The sequence below is a fragment of the Balaenoptera musculus genome, chromosome 21 (assembly GCF_009873245.2).
Source record: "Balaenoptera musculus isolate JJ_BM4_2016_0621 chromosome 21, mBalMus1.pri.v3, whole genome shotgun sequence".
In the NCBI taxonomy this organism is placed as follows: Eukaryota; Metazoa; Chordata; class Mammalia; order Artiodactyla; family Balaenopteridae; genus Balaenoptera; species Balaenoptera musculus.
In genome coordinates this window covers 34,048,213-34,069,076 of record NC_045805.1, presented here as the reverse complement: position 1 = coordinate 34,069,076, position 20,864 = coordinate 34,048,213, and the positions used below count along the sequence as shown (strand labels likewise).

The 20,864-nt window shown below is 51.8% G+C and overlaps 1 protein-coding gene across 5 annotated transcripts in view; it reads right to left on the bottom strand.

Moving 5' to 3' along the window:
• IKBKB (inhibitor of nuclear factor kappa B kinase subunit beta) overlaps positions 1-20,864 on the bottom strand; it is a 47,514-nt gene that overhangs the window by 15,712 nt on the left and 10,938 nt on the right. For all 5 annotated transcript variants that reach the window (XM_036838601.1, XM_036838605.1, XM_036838604.1 and 2 more), the window contains 6 exons: positions 20,164-20,258; positions 18,706-18,823; positions 16,290-16,359; positions 4,682-4,770; positions 3,562-3,651; positions 1,249-1,373 (listed from right to left, as the gene is read on the bottom strand). In XM_036838601.1, coding sequence (XP_036694496.1) covers positions 1,249-1,373; positions 3,562-3,651; positions 4,682-4,770; positions 16,290-16,359; positions 18,706-18,823; positions 20,164-20,258 — 587 coding nt within the window. The remainder of the gene's footprint in view (positions 1-1,248; positions 1,374-3,561; positions 3,652-4,681; positions 4,771-16,289; positions 16,360-18,705; positions 18,824-20,163; positions 20,259-20,864) is intronic.

Here is a 20,864-nt window from a genome sequence, read left to right as displayed (position 1 = left end):
GGATTTCCCTACAATGATGTTATTCTTGGTGTTATTTTAAGAAGTAAAAATTATAAACCACTGATTCTTCCAGTAATGGGGAGCAGGTTAAACCAACTACAGTGGAACAGCAAACAGATGTGACAAAGACCATGGAAGAACAGAAAGCATTTTCAGTAGCAAGTCTGAAAGGCAGGTTCTATGAGAGTATGCATGGTAACCTACTTTGTTTTTTAAATAAACACAGGCACAATGAAGAATCTGGAGACACAGAGATATGTTCACAGCAGTCGGAGGAAATTCTCAGTGTAAAAATCCTGGAAGAGCACGTACAGGGCAGTGTGCGTATTACACTATCACTGAGGTAAAATGCGGTGGCATACATAAATGAGTTAACAAACAGGTACATGCCCATTTGCTTGTACACGTACAAGACATCCTCAGAGGTGGACCCAAAATCAACGGGACCAGATGCCTGTGGGGAGGAACCATGACTTCTCACTTTTATGCTCTGAAGTTTGAACCACATGAACTTAACACTGCTCCAAAAAATAAAAACTGGAGATAAAAAAATAATGTTGAACAACAGTCGCATCATTTCAATTAGTGTGTGGTCTCTCAACCTAACTGATTTAGGGGGTTGTTAGTTTTTAAATGATGCATTTCAGTAATGGTTAACTTTTATGTATGCAATGAACCACACGTTAGTATTATAATCAGAAAAGAAGTTTCAAAATATAAAGTAATTTTTAAAAACTTAATTGTATCCTTTGACTTGTTTTATTAGAAAATCTCTTTTTGGAAATGTATTCAGTTCACATTTTAAGCCACTTTTTGATGCTTTTAAAAACAGTAAAATTTGTCAACAATAAATTTTCATGTAAATACAGCTCATAATTTGTCATGTGAACATGCTGTTTGTTTACTAATGCACAGCGTTTTCGGTGTAAGCGTACACTACACACACACTCTGTAAACACAATGACCTCCTGCCCTGCACAGAGCAGGCATTTACACAGTACTGGATTTAAAGCTGTTAAGGTTCAGAATCCAGGTTGACACTTAACAACCTTCCATCTTTCCAGGCTTTTGGAGCTCAGACTGACCACGTGCCAGGTCTTAACGGGACTTCCTCTGGGCAACAGGTCACAGGTGTCTCAGGCCCAGCCTGGGGCGCCCAGTGAGACAGGACAGGCGAGGTGACATCTGACAAAGACAGGGGGACACCGCCCCCTTCAGGCGGCCGGCCCGCCCCGAGCCCTCACTCACCACTGCACGGGCTGCCAGTTGGGCAGGAAGGGCCGGAAGCCCGTGATACACTCGAAGGCCAAGGTGCCGAAGCTCCAGTAGTCCACGGTCACCGTGTACTTCTGCTGCTCCAGCAGCTCAGGGGCCTGCGGTGACAATGGCGGGACATACCTGAGCTGCTCCCCATCCGAGGGTCTACCACGGAGCGGGGCACCCAGCCTCTCATCGTGCCCCGTGCTCCCTGGGCCCCGCTCCAGGTGAGCAGGAGACCACGTGTTCAGCAGGTGGTGCCTAGGATCTCTCTGGACCTTGTTCAGTCCCGGTGCTGAAACAAGGGCCTGGGGGTATTTTAGGTGAACCGGAGTGCAGCGTGTACCCTTTTCCCAGCACTGTGCAGGGAGGGGAAGACAGGGCACGGACAACAAAGGGGAGTGACCCCGGCCATGCACACCCGTTCACAGCGCATGCACTGCATGCCAGCCGGTCCCCTAAAGCGGCGAGGTCCACAGCATGCGGTCGGGCAGCGGGACACTGCATGCCAGCCGGTCCCCTAAAGCGGCGAGGTCCACAGCATGCGGTCGGGCAGCGGGACGGATCGTTGCAGTCAGGTAGGAAAGGCCAGATGCGTGGCTGCTGCCCAAGCAGAGAGGCGGGGACGACCGAGGGAAGCCTCCCAGCGCAGGTGGGGCGGGACGGAACGGCTCAGAGTGCCTCAGGGCAGACCTTTAGGTCCGCGCAGGAAGGACCATGACAAGCGAAGGCGTGGAGGCAGGACTGCGCCCGGGCTGGCTGGAGGCATGACACTCATGAAGGACCACGGAGTCCAAACCAAGAGGAAACACGTGGGGACGCACAGGTCAGCCTCTGTGTCCGGTTACGGACAGAAGTTTTAGGCCCGCAAGTGAACAATTTGGCCGAGCACCCTTGTCAGAGCCTGGGGTCCTCACTAACTGCTGCTGAGCTGACAAGGGGTCCAGAGGACACCGGGCAGGAGCCACAGGGTCACGTTATGTGGACACACGTGCTGAGTCACAGCCTCGAGTTCCCGCTCTGAATCCCCTACTCCCCAGGGCAGGAGATAAACCGGCAGGCCACTGCCCGGTTGTGGGGTTAGTGGAAAGTATGGATACACTCAAAAGGACCTCAATAATGGCTTTCTCTCTTTCTATATAAGAACCACGTAGGATAATTAAGCTCGTCGAGCCCAGTGGCTTTCAACCTTTTTTTTTGTTTTTCTTTTTTAAATTGTAGACTCCTTTAATCAACATGTACTGGCTATCATCTGCAAACAATCTACTACCGAGTCCTGCTGGGTCTCTTCCAGGCATTTCTTGAACCATCCTCTACATCCTCAAGGCCCTCCACCAGCTCGGACCAGCTCAGCACAACAGCCTCCTTACCACTCCCCCACTACCTGCAATTCACCCTCCACGCGGTACCAAGCGTGGTCTCTTCAAAAGGTAAACCCGATCCCTCTCACACTTAAAAACCTTCCATGTCTCTCCAGAGGTTTCAGGATAAAGTTTAAAATCTCTAACCCAGCCAACAAGGCTGTGAATAATCTGTCCTCTATCTCTCTCTCCAGCCTCAACTCGAGATACCCTTTTCCTTCTTCTCTGGTTCCTGCCACACCTTCTGGCCTCCCATGTCCTACCCCTTTACCTGGAACTTCCTCTCTCTCCCCCTCCCCCAGTCCCCCTTTCCCCCCTTCATCCTTCAGGTCCCAGATCAGGCTAGGTCTTCCTAAAATATATTCTCATAACACCCTGCACTTTCCCTTTGCAGTACTTAACACAATTGTAATTTCTTCATTATTTGTGTTATCAGGGTGATGCCTGCTTTCCTCCTAAACTCTAAAACTACACTTGACCAATATTTCTTGGATGAATGAGTGACTCAAATAGAACCACAGTATTAAGACCAAATAACAAAAAGAAAGGGTGGGAGCTCGAAGCTCAGCCCTCTCCTCCATGGCCCCTGAGACGCCACGTGGAAACTGAGGCCCCCTACAGACCAGCAAGAACCTGGTTTAAACTCTTTGTCCTCAGATAAAATACTGCAGCATGAGAGGTTATGGGACTCGTGCGAGGGCCCAGGAGCAGGGTCCTTTTGATATGAGAAGACGACCACGTCCCTCCGTAAGGCCTCTGCTGGCAAAACGTGCTGACTTGAATGGATTATGAGTCTGACCTCATACAACAGTTCCTAGGCATCCAGGAAACACCCAAAGAGCCAGCAAACTTAGATGGCAGAAGGCAAGGATGGAGGAAGAGACCCACAGACACGGCCATCAGACAGAAACTGACACACAAACATGGAAACCCCGTCTCTTACCAGGTACTGCAGGGTCCCCACAAACGAAGTGCACAGACTGCCCTGGTCCAGCTCCTTGGCATATCCTAGGTCAATAATTTTGTGTATTAACTGAAAAAAACGGGAGGAGGAGAAACCTGATGGTTATGAGAGTGCACTGTCCTTCACGAATTCTGAATGTCTCTGTTAGAGCAGAGGATGTTTCTGAATTCCCAATCCTAAGACCCTAAGTTCCAAAGGACCACCAAATACACAGGAGAGTGCCCTAGACATGGTAGATTTGGGCAAAAGGAAACAATGTAAAAACGCCAGGCACATGTTCCCCCTTGCTCTGCGACCAACTGCCAGAGGAAGGTCAAAATTAGCAGACCACGCGCCAGCCCTCAGGATTGCTAAACCTAGACGCAAAGGAGGACCAGGCCAGTTCCTTCTCAGTAAATACCTTTAATTCTCAAATCTTAGAACTGGCAGGAATGAGCGTGAACTGGGCCAAAGGTGAGAGCTAGGACAGGCATGGGTCACGCCTAGGATGCTGGAGGAAGCTGCGTGGAAGAGATCAGACGGTCCGGGAGCTGAGTTACTGCATTCCACTCCGCTGAGCCCCTGCCCGTCACCCAGCTGAACAAACAAGGCCAGGAAGAGCACAGGGCCGAGCCCTGCGGGGAGGTTACCCCACACCTGAGCAGGGGGCCCCGGAGAAGGTCCCTGAGAGCTCTGGGGAAACTGCAGGCTGGACCAGGCCCCATGGGCAGGTGCCAGCTCCAAATGCCTCCTCTCGGCCACGTCCAGAACCAACTTATAGATGGTCTCCCTGTTAGCTTCAAAAGCTGAGGCTCTCAAACAGATGGAAAACAAAAAGTCCATTTCCAAGAAGTGCAAGTCCCAAAGGCTGGGGGTGTCAGCTGGAAGACAAACATTATTTTTCTTATCAGATTCCTGCAACTTGGATGACTAACAATGTGGTCCATTCAAACTTGCCTCAATCTGCAAGCGAGACTTTTCGCTGAATTTCGTTCCAAATCAAAAAGCATTCCCAGAGGATCAAAGCAAATATGTGAGCAAAGAAACGCAAACACACAAAGCGGGTTCCTCCCCCGCCCAGCTGCCACCCGCCCTCCCCAGGCCCTGGAGGGTCACTCACTCTCTGCTCCCCTTGCTGCAGGACGATGTTTTCTGGCTTTAGATCCCGGTGGATGATCCTGTTTTCGTGAAGGTATCGAAGTGCAGAGGCTGACAGGGTGGAAAGGGGAGTGAGTTTTCGTTAAGCCTGGACAATGCTTTTCACTTGGCATCGCCTACCCAGTGAAAGATGATTACCGCGTGCCCCCGACACACACCCTGACGCGGTGCAGGGGATCGCAGTGGAGGGACGGGGCCCGGCACACACCCCTCCGGTGAAGGGAAGGGGACCCGGCTACGTGAGCAGAACTTGGACCAGCACCAGAATCTGCCTCGTTCACGCAAAGAACTCTGAGCCTTCCACCCACGAGGTCACCAACTCCAGTCTTGAGCGGCGGTTCTCAAGCTGCACTGCCTGGGCCTGCAGCGTGCACACTTGTTAGAAATGCAAAACCCTTGGGTCCCAACCCAGACGAAGTGAATCAGAAACCTGGGGTTACCCCACAATCTGTGTTTTACCAGGCCCTCCAGGTGACGCTGATAAAGACTGAGAAGGGGAACTTCTCTGGTCTAGAGGCTCAAAAAAAATCTAAATTCTTCTGGGCAGGTAAGGGAGAAGGGCCCTCTGGACAGAGAGCACTTGGTCATCTGATGTAGAGTCCGCAGGGCAGAGGAGGCTCCAAGGAAGAAGCGGGGGGCTCTGGAAGGAGAGAATGGGGGCGCCTTCAATACATCTGACAGTCCAACGTGTGCCTGTTATGCGCCCCGTTCTCTGCTGGGTTCTGAGGGACATAAAATCAGGGAGGACATGGTCCCCAACTTTAAAGGGCTCAGAATCTAGCTGGCAAGGAAGGAGCCTGAACAACCTGGCTGTGAAGTCACTTGATACCACGGCTTCTGCCGTGAAGAGCAAACATGACGATGCGACTGACCCAGGACGGCCAAGGCTAAGACTCCAAGCAGGACGTGATCTTTACCCCTAAGAGAGGTTTAATAACTTCAACAGAAGTCCTAACAACCTGTACTACAAAAGAAGAAAATGAAGAAGTATTGGAAAGAGATAAAATCACCTTTATTTGGAAATGATCTGACTATATGCCAGGAAGACTCAACAGACTAAAAACTGGGAAAAATTTAGTAAGTTGTCTGGAAGCAAAACAAGTATATACAAATCAATAGTTTTTCTCCCTGTCATAGATCCAGTTGAAAGGAAAAAGAAAATAAAACCCCATTCACATTAGCAACAAAAATTCTAAAACACCACGCGATAAATTCAGCAAAAAAAGTAGTGTCATGTGAGGAAAACTATATGGCATAAAGAAAAGCAATACAAATAACATAAAGAGGTTTTAAAAATTTATGGCAACTACGGAAAAGAGTACGGAGGCTCCTTAAAAACCTAAAAATAGAGTTACCATGTGATCCAGCAGTCCCACTCCTGGGCACTTACCCGGAAAAGACAAAAACTCTAATTCAAAAAGATTCATGCACCCCAGGGGACTTCCCTGGTGGCGCAGTGGTTAAGACTCCGTGCTCCCAATGCAGGGGGCCCGGGTTCGATCCCTGGTCAGAGAACTAGATCCCACATGCATGCTGCAACTAAGAGTTCACATGCCGCAACTAAGGAGCCGGCGAGCCACAACTAGAGTCCACCTGCTGCAACTAAGACCCGGTGCAACCAAATAAATTTAAAAACAAACAAAAAGATACATGCACCCCAATGTTCACAGCAGCTTATATACAATAGCCAAGACATGGAAGTAACCTAAGTGTCCACTGACAAACGAATGGATAAAAAAGATATGGTACATATATACAATGAATACTATTCACACATAGAAAAGAATGAAATAACACCATTTGCAGCCACATGGATGGAACCAGAGATTATCACAGTAAGTGAAGTAAGTAGAAAGATAAAGAGAAAGATAAATATCATATGATATCACTTATATGTGGAATGTAAAAACTTATTTACAAAACAGAAATTGACTCACAGACATGGAAAAGAAATGGTTACCAAAGGGAAAGGCAGGGGAGGGATAAATTAGGAGGTTGGGATTAATAGATACACACTACTATATATAAAACAGATAAACAACAAGGACCTACTGTATAGCACTGGGAACTCTATTCAGTATCCTGTAATAAACTACAGTGGAAAAGAATCTGAAAAAGAATGTGTGTGTATATATATATATATATATATATATATATACACACACACACACACACACACACACACGCATGTATGTATAACTGAATCACTTTGCTGTACATTTGAAATACTATAAATCAACTACATTTCAATTTAAAAAAAAGAAAGAAAGCTTTATGGCAAAAGACACTATACACAAAGCAAAAGACCAAAAAAAGGGAAAAAAATATCTGCAGCACATATGCCAAAAAGCGTATACCTAACAGACAAAAGCTACTACAAATCAATAAAAAAGCAACCCAGATGTTAGGGTAGCAAGAAAACTTTTGTTTTTCCTTTTTTGAACCTCTATTTTTCAAAATCATAATGTTATGTTACTTTTCTAATGAAAAAAAATACATAGCTTTTTACTTTAAAGGAACATAAAAAAAACAAAGAGGTGGGTTAGACAGGTGGCTCCAAGGTTTTTGGATTCAGACCAGTAGAACTAAGAATAAAAACTGAGGATGGGGTCCAAGAGAAGATTACTAGGGCTTCCCTGGTGGCGCAGTGGTTGAGAATCTGCCTGCTAATGCAGGGGACACGGGTTCGAGCCCTGGTCTGGGAAGATCCCACATGCCGCGGAGCAACTAGGCCCGTGAGCCACAACTACTGAGCCTGCGCGTCTGGAGCCTGTGCTCCGCAACAAGAGAGGCCGCGATAGTGAGAGGCCCGCGCACCGCGATGAAGAGTGGCCCCCGCTTGCCGCAACTAGAGGAAGCCCTCGCACAGAAACGAAGACCCAACACAGCCAAAAATAAATATAAAAATAAATAAATAAACAAAAGAGCCTTCCCTAAATTAAAAAAAAAAAGAGAAGATTACTACATTTCTATTTTGCCAGGTTAAGTTCATCTAAAAATAATAAATTATTATCTACTATCAACGTAATTTAGTAATTAATAATTTAAAAAAGGAAAGACCATTTTAACACATACACACAAAGAAAGCAACCCAGTAGAAAAAAGGGCAAAGAACACATGAAGCGGTAACTTACAGGAGTAGAAATGAAACACAAACCGTGAACAATTATGCAATTATGCACAAAGTCGCTCAAGCTTACTGGCCGTCCACAAAGTGCACATTAAAACAACACTGAGGGACTTCTCTGGTGGCACAGTGATTAAGAATCCACCTGCCAATGCAGGGGACACAGGTTTGATCCCTGGTCCGGGAAGATCCCACATGCCACGGAGCAACTAAGCCCGTGCGCCACAACTACTGGGCCTGTGCTCTAGAGCCCGCGAGCCACAACTACTGAGCCCACGGGCAACAACTACTGAAGCCCACGCGCCTAGAGCCCATGCTCCGCAACAAGAGAAGCCCCTGCTCGCCGCAACTAGAGAAAGCCTGTGCACAGCAATGAAGACCCAACGCAGCCAAAAAAAAATACATTAAAAAAAGCCACAATGAAATGCCTTTCACCTCTTCAGCTGGCAGGAATTTTAGATGAGAGATAAAAGGCACTCCCTACGTTGCTGGAAGGAGTAATAACTGCTGTGCAATTGGGGGAAAGAAATATGGCAAAAGCTATTAAATTTTTAGACATACATATCATTTGACCCTTCATTTCCGCCTCTGGTAATCCAGCTTACAAAATCAAAAGCACTATCACGTACAAACACGGATGTGGACTGCATAGTGTGGAGTGAAATAATTAGAAACTAATGGAAAGTCATCAATCAGGGAACGGCTGAACAAATTATCGGAGATCCATAATATAACAGGCAATTATCAAAAATTATTTAGGTTTATACTACACAACTCAGAGGGATGTCAATGATGTAATGGTATGAACCTTTTTTTTATTAGGGAAAAAAAAAAGGTAAAAAGCAAAAGTGATCACAACACTAAGAGAGGTTTACTAATGGGTCCTCGGCCAGGGCACAGCAGGGAGGGGGCAAGAGAGAAGCCCTCCGCAGAAACCGAGGGATCAGATATGCTGTGTAAAGACTTTCATGCTGAATGTTTCCTGAAAACACTGGAGAAAGTCTAACTGAGAGTTAAACACCCAACTTCAGGGACTTCCCTGGTGGCTCAGTGGTTAAGAATCCACCTGCCAATGCAGGGGACACAGGTTCGATCCCTGGTCCGGGAAGATCCCACATGCCGCGAAGCAACTAAGCCCGTGCGCCACAACTACTGAGCCTGCGAGCCACAACTACTGAGCCCACGTGCCACAAGTACTGAAGCCCACGTGCCTGGAGCCCATGCTCTGCAACAAGAGAAGCCACTGCAATGAGAAGCCCGCACACCACAACGAAGAGTAGCCCCCGCTCGCTGCAACTAGAGAAAGCCTGCGTGCAGCAATGAAGACCCAATGCAGCCAAAAATAAATAAATTAAATAAATTTATTTAAAAATAAATAAACACCCAACTTCCATCTTCTCGGGGGTGTTCCATCTGCACATTAAGTCAAATCGCAAAACCTCTCCTTAAATCTGCCCTTTTAAACGCAGCCTTCGACCACAGAGTTTCAACATTTCACACCTGTTCCCTCTTTTCTCTTCTTTCATAACTGGGTACAGTGATTGGCTTAGGTCCAACAAACGTCCAAATGAAGGAACATACTTGCTGCTTTCCAAGTGTGCCCCCCAAATCCCCCCAAACCTTGTTCTCGGTCACGGTAATTTTTAAAAGACATGCTTCTTACCAGCACTTTCATTTTTATTTCACTAATCTTTATTAAAGAATCAAAGCAACGTGTAATAACAAGTACTAATAATGGCACAGACACGACATTGCACACAGAGGTGCTGCTACTGCTGCATGTGAACGAGTGGCCGGCGGGAGCACCGTGTGGGAAGACCGGGCCTGCCTGCTCAGTGACTGAGTCACAAATGCCTGCTTGGGTATGTGACACAGTGTCGGGGTGTAATACATGAAGGCGTGGGTCAGTTTGTTCAAGAGCAGGATATATGAACGTTGACACTCACTGTATTTAGAGCAAGTAGAAACACAGACTAAGGCAAGGCCTCTGAAGCTAGATGTGAACCTCTCAGAGCCAGTGACACGGGGCACGAGCAGGGGAGGTGTCCCAAGAAGCCCCCAGGGAGGGCATTCAGATCACATGGAGAGGGCTGCTCTCGACACTACAAAGATTGAGAGTTGTCACCAGGTCTTTAGGGAGGACGCAGGGCAAGCTGGTGACTAAGCCAGGGATCACTATTAACAGCTGTCTCTTGTTATGCTTAAGCAACTGTACACGACAAACTTGAGTCCTCATTTCGGGGGAGTCATTTATTCTCAAATGCTTTTTTGTCAACTTAATAAAGCCCGGAGTTAAAAAATCCTATAGGTGTTGTTATACACGGTTTCTTGGACTGAGTGAAACGGTCAAAACCTTGATGGGCAGGAGCTCTTAGACAGCTCCCCTTACGGGATCAGTCCTTCATAGGCTTAGTTCAGTCTGACGGTGCCTTGTTTTACACAACGGTACCTCAGGAGAGTGTCACGAATCGGAATTGTCTCAAGCCAAGAGAATCTAATTTGATTTCAGTTGGATGGAACATAAGAATTTGAGATGAAGACCAATACCTTTGTGTCTGAAAGTTTCTTAAAAATAGAAGCCCCTAACAATAGAGGTACTACAAGTGTACAGAAACGGAAAAGCACACCACAAAGCAGAAAAGCCTGCAGGTTAATTTCTCATGTTCCAGTGACAGAAAAGTGTTGCCAGGCAGTACTCCGTGTGAACTTGTACACCACGCAGTGGCACTTCCTAGGACAGACGCTGCTCAGAGGGGTCCGCACCTGCCCCCTCCTGCTGTCCTCGTCAGGAACAGCACCCAGGTCTGGACCCCAGCTTTCTCTCAGCTCAAGAGGGAGACACAAACATTAGAACTGAAGACTGCGGCACTCCTGGAGTTCTTACTGATGAGTCAGAATCCCAAACCACACTCCACAAATTAGGGAACAGACAGGACCAGCTAGACTCCCGTGTCGAGAAGCAGCTGTGTAAGGATCGTGTCCATGAAGCCCACTGACCATACCCTGAACTGAAAGAGATTACTAAGCTCTCTTGAGAATACTGTTGCTCGGGATACAGTCCCGAGCAACGATGGAAGAAATGGAAAGATAAATGGACCAGAGAGCTGACGCAGAGATTAGAAGGGAAAGAAAAGACAGTTACCAGTTGGTGGTCTGAGTCACCAGTGCGGGAGAAGGGCAAGAGGACATTCGTTCACGCAATAAAAACTGGCCGCACGCCGACTATGTGCCAGTCGCTTTGGTGTCACTGGGCTTTCCAAGCAAAACAGGCTGGAAGGCCAAGTGCAGACATGTGGAGATTTTAGTCCAGCTAATGGTTTCTTGGTTAAAAGAGTCCCTGTGACTCATCAGCAAGGTAGCAAGGCAGTCACACCAAGTGCTGAGAGAAAAGTGCAAAATCATTCTCTCATTCATTCAACCATCCTCAGGAAGTGTCTTCATACATAAGTGTGCCAGGTGTTGTCGAAAATGTGCCACTGGATCGAACCGTTTTCTTCACTTACTGCACAAACAGTCTGGTAGATGGGCCCCAAACCCAGAAGTCAGTCCTTACTGTCAAGCACAGGCAGAGGTCACATAACAACAGCAGGGAAACCAAGTCCTGAGTGGAGGAGGCCACGAGGGCAGAAGAATCCCGAGAGGGAGACCACTGTGCGCGCCAGGCCAGGGCGGTCCCCACGGAGGGTCAGGTCGAAAGCGCAGGGTCGTGGGGAGCGGCCAGAGCAGCATTCTAGAAAGGAGCGTGTGGACAAAGGCTCGCAGGGGGACCGACAAGTGGGTTCTGAGGTTGGCTAGAGTGGATCAGGAGAGATGCGAGGCTGTGAGGTTTGGCCTTGATCTAGTGGCGGATTATGACGAAAGCATCCTTTCAGAAGCATGAAAGATGGATTAGTAAAACGGGAATAAGGACTCCAGGTAAGCGATGTGCCGTGACACTGAATGAGCGGAGGTGGTGGGAACAGAAAGGGAAAGTGGGATGCTCAGCACGAAGGAAAGGATGGAGGCCCTTTAAATGGGACGGTGCGGAGCAGGAAGAGGGCAGGTTCTAAGAAGAGACGAGATTCGAGGTCGGCACCCGTGTCGGGTAGCTGGCAGAAAGACAGGGCCAGTGACACAAGAAAGAGGACGTCAGGAAGGGATCGGCTTTAAGGAAAACGTCTAGGACTTCAATTTGGAAGTGACTTGGGGAGAAATATTGTGTAGACGTGGATATGGAGCTGAGGGTGGAGGTCAGCGCTCAACATCCAGACTTCGGAAAAGATTTGGTGGATAAAGATGTCGTGAGGATGGCCCGGCACACAGAATACTGGAAGCAGTGGGCGGTCACCCAGGTGCAGAGAGGGACACACAGGCTGGGGCAGGAATAGACAGACAGCATCAAGACAAGGTTCCAGGCAGAAGATGATGCGTGAGGACCGCGGGAAGCAGTCAGGCTGGGGCAGTGCAGCGGATGTCAAATACATGCTGGGCAACCTTTCTGAAAATCAGAACCTGAACCATGAAAAAGCAATATTCAGAGTCAGAAGGGCCCCTAGGGGTCACCCAGCCCAAATGCCTCATTTAAAGTTGAAGACGCGCAGGCCCAGAAAGTCACCTTGGTTTTCCAGAGAGGAAAGGCCCTCGTCAGAGGCAGTAGAGCTGGAGAGGCAGCGAGGCCAGGACTGAGAGCAGCTGTCTTCTCTTTTATTATGATCACATTCATTAATCTGGTTATTTACGCCTTTCCATGTATTTTATATACTAATGACCTGGATTGCTGAGACCAGGTAGTCATCTTTTATTATAATCAGCAGTGCAGTCAGAATGTAAGTATTCAACAGAATAAGCAAGGAAATTCACAATTACATAAACACAAAGCAGAGAGCCCAGTGTTCTGATTCCCTAAAGCCCTGAGTTCCCTTTGGAACCCTCCCTGTCCTGTAAGGCGGAAGGGCTGGACGCCTGCCAGGAGCAGCTCTAACAGGGACGGAGATGGTGACTCAGAGAACGGAGCACAGACAAAATGGGGAGCGGGGGCCCTGAATGCTTAGAGGACAGGACGGTCGGCCACCACGGTACCCCGGCCACCTGGAGAGTCAAGATGGGTGCAGAGCTAAGATCCGGAAAGGCCATGGTGATCGCTCACCATCCCGCCCAGCTGGCCTGGGTGTGGGCAGGTCCCCGCTCTTTGGGCAGCAGAGACCTGGGCCTCCAGAGTGCGCAGGGGTTTGCTGTCAGCTGGCAGAGGGAAACACATGGCAACGTTTTCCAAAGGATGACGAGCACACTGCTTAAATAGAGTCCACTGAGATACAACTTCCTGGGGCTATTTTAGGGTCGCTTTATGTGGAAGACAGATTGCTTCCAGCTGCCTCTGCCACCTGTCCCCAGACCTCTTACTAGCCTGAGAGCAATGTTCTAACAGGCCTGTCCGTCCTGGCACAGGAAACGGGCTCACCCACGTGCTTGCCGGGCGTCTGCTCCCTCACTCATGCGTACTCTGCAAGATCTTCCTGGGCAACGTAAAGCTCACTGGAAAAAATCCCACCTACGTCTATCATCCTGACGCTGCTGTGAGTGGGCATCTCTGGGAGGCCAGTGGCACCGAAGAGGTTAAAGGCAAGTAGGTGTCACCCAGAGGAGAAGGTCGTGAATCTGACCTGGCAGGCAAGGGTGGGGCTCTGCCCTTATCTGAAGTCAACCTGGCAGGGACCAGCAGGGCAGCTCCACAAAGGGGACGTGCGGCCGGCCCTTGGGACAAACTGGAACAAAACAGGCTCAGGAAATGTTCCAGAATACAAAAGAGTTATGTTAGATGAACTCCCAGAAAAACTTTTGGACTCGGGCTCTGTGACGACATCCGTGCAAAATAAATAAACTTCATGGATCTCGTACACAAATCAGAAAAGGGACTGAAAGTACCACACAGGCTTATCAGCTACCTCCACAGAAGCCTCCGAATCAGGGGGCCTGATGGCATCCCGGAGGCAGCCACTTCCGGGAAGGGACGCCTCAGAAGACAGCCACCCGCCTGGCTCACTGTATCCCAGCCTTGGGTCACAACCCAAAGGAGGGCGACGGAGGTTTTCTAAAAGGGGTGCTACGAACCCAAACCCGGAGGGAAGGACAGGAGGAAGGGGCGAGCACGTGCTGACTGCACGTTAATGCGGCAAGCAGAGCATGTGCTGCGATTACGTGTCCCACCTCCCTCACTCCACCCTCCTAACGGTTCTCACGTGGTGAGTTATGTTCCCACCTCACAGCAAATAAAGCTGCTGCCCTTAAGAATTAAATAACGTGCCCTAGGTCACACCGCCAACAGGGGGAAGCGCTGGTATTTGACCTGGGAGTGTTAATTTAATTATATGTGGACAGCGGTTCTTTTCAATAAAAAAATAGGTCCTTATTCTAATTTCCTTTGGGATTTATTTCATTCGTTTGACAAATATTTACAAAGAACCTGCTACATAAGGTACTACTGCTGTTCCAGATGCCAGAGACACAGCAGTGACTAAGTCTCGGCCTTCACGGACTTAAGTCTAGTTGAGTAGTACTTCAAAGCCTCATTATTTCCAACCTGGGGCCACAGAGAGGAAAGATAGGGAATCAGCGACCTAAAGACCTTTGATACTCATCCACCGACAGGAGAACGGAGCCACATAAGCACGTGGAGTGAACCTGTCTCCTGTCTTCATGACTGTGATTTACATGTAACTTACACACAGACACCTTGAATGCATCACACGAAAGCTACCGCAGGAGGCCAAGGTAACTGGATGTGACACGTGCCCACACCAAGGGACATGTGACCAGCAGAGGCTCCATGAATATCACCACAGTCACCTGAGGCAGTAGAAGGCTGCATGAGGAAGTAGACAGTTTCGTGTGCTTGAGCCAATAATTTAAAGACTTTCTTAATAACGATCTCCTGAATGCACAAATAATCTAATGAGGGGAAGCACGATATTTGAGGGAATAACATACAAAAAAATGACTTGAAGCAGCTCTAACCAGAGAGAAACAAAATCAAAGTTGCCCATGAAGAGCAAAAGAATATTCCCCAACCTTCTAACCTGCCTTCAACCCAACGGAGAATAAACTGATGATGTGGCCACTGGGGCAAAAAACAGGTAAATGTGGAAGCACAGCATGGATGGGCCAGGGTGGGGCAAGGTGTCGAGGGAACAGGTGGGATCTTGGCCTAAGGACTGGACGTCCTAGGGAATCAGAGAGGGCACCTCCCACACACCCACACGAGGCAAGCAGTCTGGCCAGTGACGGATGGCCATGCTGGTCACGTAAAACCGGTGTGATGTTTTCATGCTGCACACCTGAAACTTACATGTGTCACCTGTCAGTTATACCTCAATAGAGCTGGAAAAAAAAACCCCAAACTGGCGCCAGGTCAACTTGCCCTCACCGTGAACCCCATCCACAGGACAGGGACACCGGCTACAGGGAGAGAGGGAATTTTCTATGTCCGACCACTCGGATCCTAACCTTAAGCATGTCATCCCTCGGTTCCGCTCACTTCCTTCTTGCCCAGAGTGAGAGGGAGGCAGACCTGGAGCCGCGGGGACCAGAGGCCCCCTGCCCTCCCAGGCCAAGCGTCAGCTAACACAGCTTTACAGACGTGGCGAGACGGTAACAACTGGTGAACCTGGGTGACGGGTGTGTGGGTTTCACTACTCTTCCGACTTTCCTATATGTTTGATATTTTCCTAAAAAGAAAGTTTGAACGTGTAGAAGGGAAAAAGAAAAATACAGCTTCGAAGAGGTTGTGGTGGCAGAGGGGTGAAAATGATGTCATTCCCCAAATCTGGGGGCAAAGGCTCAGTGATGAACTCTGGGTACCTCTAAACTTTAGATCCTTGCACCACCAACCTTGGAGGTTTACCCCTAACTAATAGCAGGTGCCAGGGTGGAGGAGACTGCATCTGACCCCCGCAGGCTGAGGTCAGGCTCCCGCTCCCCAGGCCAGCCGGGCCACCAGCCAGGCCTTCTCTGAGGGCCATGGACACCCTCCTCGGAGGACACCAAGGGCACCAAAGGGATAAACAAGGCCCGTTTTTCCTAAGCCTGCGGCCAGCAAAAGAACCGCCAGTGTGGAAGTGGAAAAATTCATTGCCAAGGGATGAAATTCATTCAAAGGACAGACAACCTACTCCATCACTGGCTGTTCTGGGAAAGTAGGGAGTGGAGCTTTTAATGGGAAAGGAAATCTGTTACCCTATATACACCATCATTCACTTCATGACTTAGTCCGGAAGGAAGGGAAATCTATTTGAGTTCAGTGCCGGCCCGACTAGGCCCTACTGACATCCCCACCGTCCCCAGTCCTCCACCACCGTCTGTCCCCGACAGCCCCACCTCCGTAGAGACCGGAGGACCAGTCATCTCCCCTCCTCGCCCCCAGAGGCCTCTCCCCGGAGGGCACGGCCTGACTTCCAGGGCTGGGATTTACCGATGTCGCTCAGCAAGGTGAGGATGGCTCCTTCCCGCAGGCCACAGCAGTTCTCAAACTGGTTCAGGTACTGTCAAGAAGGGGAAAGAGGCGTCAGGGGGAGTGGTCACCAGCCACCAATGCGCCCACAAGTGTCCTTCACCAGCCGAGGCCGTCTGAGCACTCCCTGGGCCCTGGGCCTTGGGGACCTGGGCGGACAGCCAGCCCAGGCAGGACGGGCAGGGTCGGCCCAGGCGGGGAAGGAGGAAGCACCTGAGAGCTCCTAGAAGCGCTCTTGTGTGTAACCCTACCCCTGACCCTGAGTCATGCTCAGAGTCTCACCTGTGCCACAGTCCCGGTCGCAATCCCGGTCCCGGGGGAAGCAGGCCCATCTGAGCCCAGCCACAGTTGGTCCACTGCTCCCGAGAGCCCAAAGGAGCCACTGAACACCTCCCTCCGACCCCTTCCCCGACGCAGCCCTGCTGTGGGGTGAGGATGACAGCAGGGACCGGGCAGTGAGCACTTAGTACGTGCCGGGCACCCGGCAGAGCTGCGTGGACGGGCTCAGTGCAGCCTCACCTGCCCCGTCTCACTTCACCCTCCCTCCCGCCCACCACCCCCCCAGGCCAGCACTGGCGGCATTTCCACTTCACAGGTGAGGGTGCTGGACGGGAGGGGTTCAGCCATCCGTCTGCCACCACGGCCGCTGCGCGGCAGAGCTGCCATAGGACACAGGTCCACCTGAGGCTCGTGCCCAAACACTCAGCCCCTGTGCCCTCCTGAACCTGGCAAGCCTGTCGAGGGGCTCCGTCTGCTGCTGGAAGCCGGCCTCAACTTCAGGAAGTAACTTCCCGACAGGGTGCCCTGTCGTTAACTCACACCCACACCCACGAACGTCCGCCAGCCGTTCCCTGCGACAGGCACACACACGGCACTCCTTCAATCAGCTCTGGCTTTTACCCTCGCTCCCGTGCTGGCCAAACTTGTCTCCCCAGACCAGGTGCGGATTTTGAACTTTCTAGAGGTGGGAAAGACGAGCCACCTCATTTGGAGAACAAAGAGGACAGACCGCGGGCACCGGGGCAGCAACGCCCTCCTCCCAGGTCCCCTGGTGACCGCGTGGGCCAAGGCCCCGTGGGGTACAATCGTTTCCCACGTCCCCTGCACCATCCTGCACCCCGTGCCAGGTCAATCACACCAAAGTCTGTGTCAGCTTCTTCCCTGGCCAACTGGCTCCCTGCTGCCTACAAGATGATGTCCGAAATCCTCTGCCTCTGTAAGCTGGTCACCTCCCACCCCTCCCACGCTGCCCTCTAAGGACTGTCCACTCAACTACAATGACACAGCTTTATCTCACTAAATAGCTGCAGTTAGGAATCAGCTGTCAAAGGTTAGGAAGATAAAGAGGAAAATGGAAACGTTGTCAAGTTCCCCATTTGTCATCGGTTATCAGTCCCCGGTCTGGGGGTTGCCGACGACTGTGCTCACATCCTGCCCTGAACCCCAGGACGAGCCCATCTCCCAGGACGGGAGAGCCACCCGGGCACACCAGCCCTCATGGAGAGCCTCCTTCGGAGAGGGAAGGCGGGAGGGGCCGGAAGAGTGCTGGGAAAGCACACGATGCCGGGTCCCGGAAAGTGCTGAGTACGGATGGAAGAACCACCTGGCTATCCTGACCGTGCCCCCGAACAATGCAGACCTTTGTCCAGAGCGCGAGGTGCGGGGGGTGGAGACGAACAGGCAACCTCTCTTCAATACAAAGCCAGCTTCTGCCCAGAGCTTTCACGGTCCTCGTGCGCTGGGCGCTATTCCCTTCACAGACGGAGGGGGGCCCGCGGCTGGGACCCACCGGCCGTGACTCAGCCTCTGCCGCTGCAGCTGTGTGAGGCCCGGACACCCACGTGGGCCCTCGGGGCCACGGGGCCCACCATTCACACGGGATCCCATCCGTTTTACCCACGTCACAGGCTGCTGAGAATCACACGAGGCCACGTGTAAGAGCGGGTCGTGACACTGTTCCGGAGATCGCTGGGGAGGGGGACACACAACGGTCCCCGACACCCACCCCGCAGTGTGCGTTCTGGCAAATGGTGGACGCGGCGGGAAGAAAGGGAGAGGAGCCCAGAAGCTGAGTCAGTGGGGCTCTGGGTCCCCAGCCCGGCTGGCCCGAGCCAGTCCCTTCCTGCCCCGCTCCAGGACCCCGGGCGGCCACATCTGGGAGAAGCCCTCCGAACCGGGACAGTGGCCACGACGACACCCAAGGGCTCAAGTGGCCCCAGCGTGCCGAGGGAGGAAGGCCCGTCCTGGAGTCTGTCCGGCCTCTCCCTGTGCTCGGACCTGGTGGGTCTTCCGCGACACGTCAGGGACAGCTGCACAGGGTGCGCGGCAAGCCCCCCCTGCCCTCCGTGCACCCGCGACCCCGACCCCGCAGCCTCACCTTCCGCAGGTCCCCCCCCTGGCAGTACTCCATGGCCAGCAGGGGCAGGTCGTTGGGAGCCAGGCTCTGCATGCCCTCGGGGACGTCCCGGGCGGCCACCACGTTGGGGTGGTTCAGCCTGGGGGGAGGGAACCAGTGAGGGAGGGCCGGGCTCCGGCTCCACCCCAGCCCCCCACGGCCTGCAGGCGCTGAGGGCCCTGGAGGGTGAGCGGCGGGGAGACGCGGGGCCCACCACTCGCCCAGGGCCCGGCAGCGCTACTGTCAGCACTGTAGCCCCGGCTCTGGGCGCCCCGTGCAGAGCTCCGCTCTCTTCAGAGGGCCCCGGGCAAGTCCTCCCTGTATCTCCACACTGCTCTGAGGCAGAGAGAGCAGGGGGACTTCGGATCTCACGCCACTGGGCGGGGATGGGGTGTGTGGTGTGTGTGTGTGGTGTGTGTGTGGTGTGTGTGATGTGTGTGTGTGGTGTGTGTGGGGTGTGTGTGGTGTGTGTGGGGTGTGTGTGGTGTGTGTGGGGTATGTGTGGGGTGTGTGTGGTGTGTGTGTGATGTGTGTGTCTGTGTGTGGTGTGTGTGTGGTGTGTGTGGTGTGTGTGTGGTGTGTGTGTGGGGTGTGTGGTGTGTGTGTGGGGTGTGTGTGTGTGTGGGTGTGTGTGATGTGTGTGTCTGTGTGTGGTGTGTGTGGGGTGTGTGTGTGGGTGGGTGTGTGTGATGTGTGTGTCTGTGTGTGGTGTGTGTGGGGTGTGTGTGGTGTGTGTGTGTCTGTGTGTGGGGTGTGTGGGGTGTGTGTGTGTGGTGTGTGTGTGGTGTGTGTGTCTGTGTGTGTGGTGTGTGTGGGGTGTGTGTGGTATGTGTGGGGTGTGTGTGGTGTGTGTGTGATGTGTGTGGTGTGTGTGGTGTGTGTGTGGTGTGTGTGGTGTGTGTGTGGTGTGTGTGCGCGCACGTGCACCTGCAAACAAGGGGACGCCTCCCCTTTCCCTGAGCTCCAGCAGGGAGCCCCTGTTTGGGGCCCGACGGTCTGTGAGCTTCCCCACGTGCCTTCCTGGCTGGGAGGGCACCCTGGAGGAACAGACGACAGCAGGCTCAGGGCACAGGAGACTCACATACCAGCTCGGAATTGCAAACACTGGAGAAAAAAGGACTTTTGCCAACAAAGGAAAATTCACTGTGATGGCTATTTTAAATAATTTAACATAACAAAGAAAACCCCCAAGAGCCCTTGGCAAGGCCCAGCGGTGGGCTGTAACTGCCACTCCTCCAGAAGCCACCCCTCTGAACAGTTTGGCTGGGGTCCTTACTGAGGGGCTGGGATGCACGGCTCTTTCCCAGACAGAACTGGGGCTGTTGCTCCACATGCCAAAGCTCGGCCTCCTAGCTCCCTCCAGAGTCATTCCACGTCCCAGGCCCCCGCCCTGCGGTCCCGCACCCCGCACCCGGGCCCACTCGTGCACCAGGCTCTCACCTCCTCATGATCTGGATCTCCAGGCACCAGCGCTCGCGGTTCCGGGGACTAAGCTCCTGCCGGCACTGCTTGATAGCGATCTGCTCGCCCGTTTCCTGCAGAGGACACGTACGGGAGGATCAGAGAAAGCCGAGGGTCAAATCCGAAGTTGTCTCCCTAGGACCTGGAGCACGGACCGCCATCACCTCCAGGCTCCCGAGGTCCGCATGGGTGCCCACTTGAACAGACGTCCCCCAGTCACCTCCAGCCCGTCACACGGGTCCCCACCAGCCCCACCTCCCAGGCTGCCCCCTCCCCTCATCTCTATCCATCCCAAGTCTGCACCGAGGCCTTGCTCCGTCCCCACCTCCTCCGCGAGACCTCTGCCAGCCACTCCTGCCCCAGAGAGTCCTCACTCCTCAGACCCCAATGCTGCTGGACGTGACCTCTGACCCATGCAAAGGGCACTTCCCTGCACTTCAACCTAACAGTTAATGCCCTGGCTTCAGGCTTCATGCTTCTCCCCGTGGGGGCTTCTCTCTCCAGAGAGAATGCAAGCCTGGTGTAGGAGATGGAACACAGGCTGATTCAAATCCCAGTGCAGCCACGTACCAGCTCTGTGACCCCTGGCAGACCACGAGGTCTGGCTGTCTTCATCTGTAAAATGGGAACATTGACACCCACTTTTCAGGGCTGTCATGCAGCTAAGCCCCTAGCAGTGT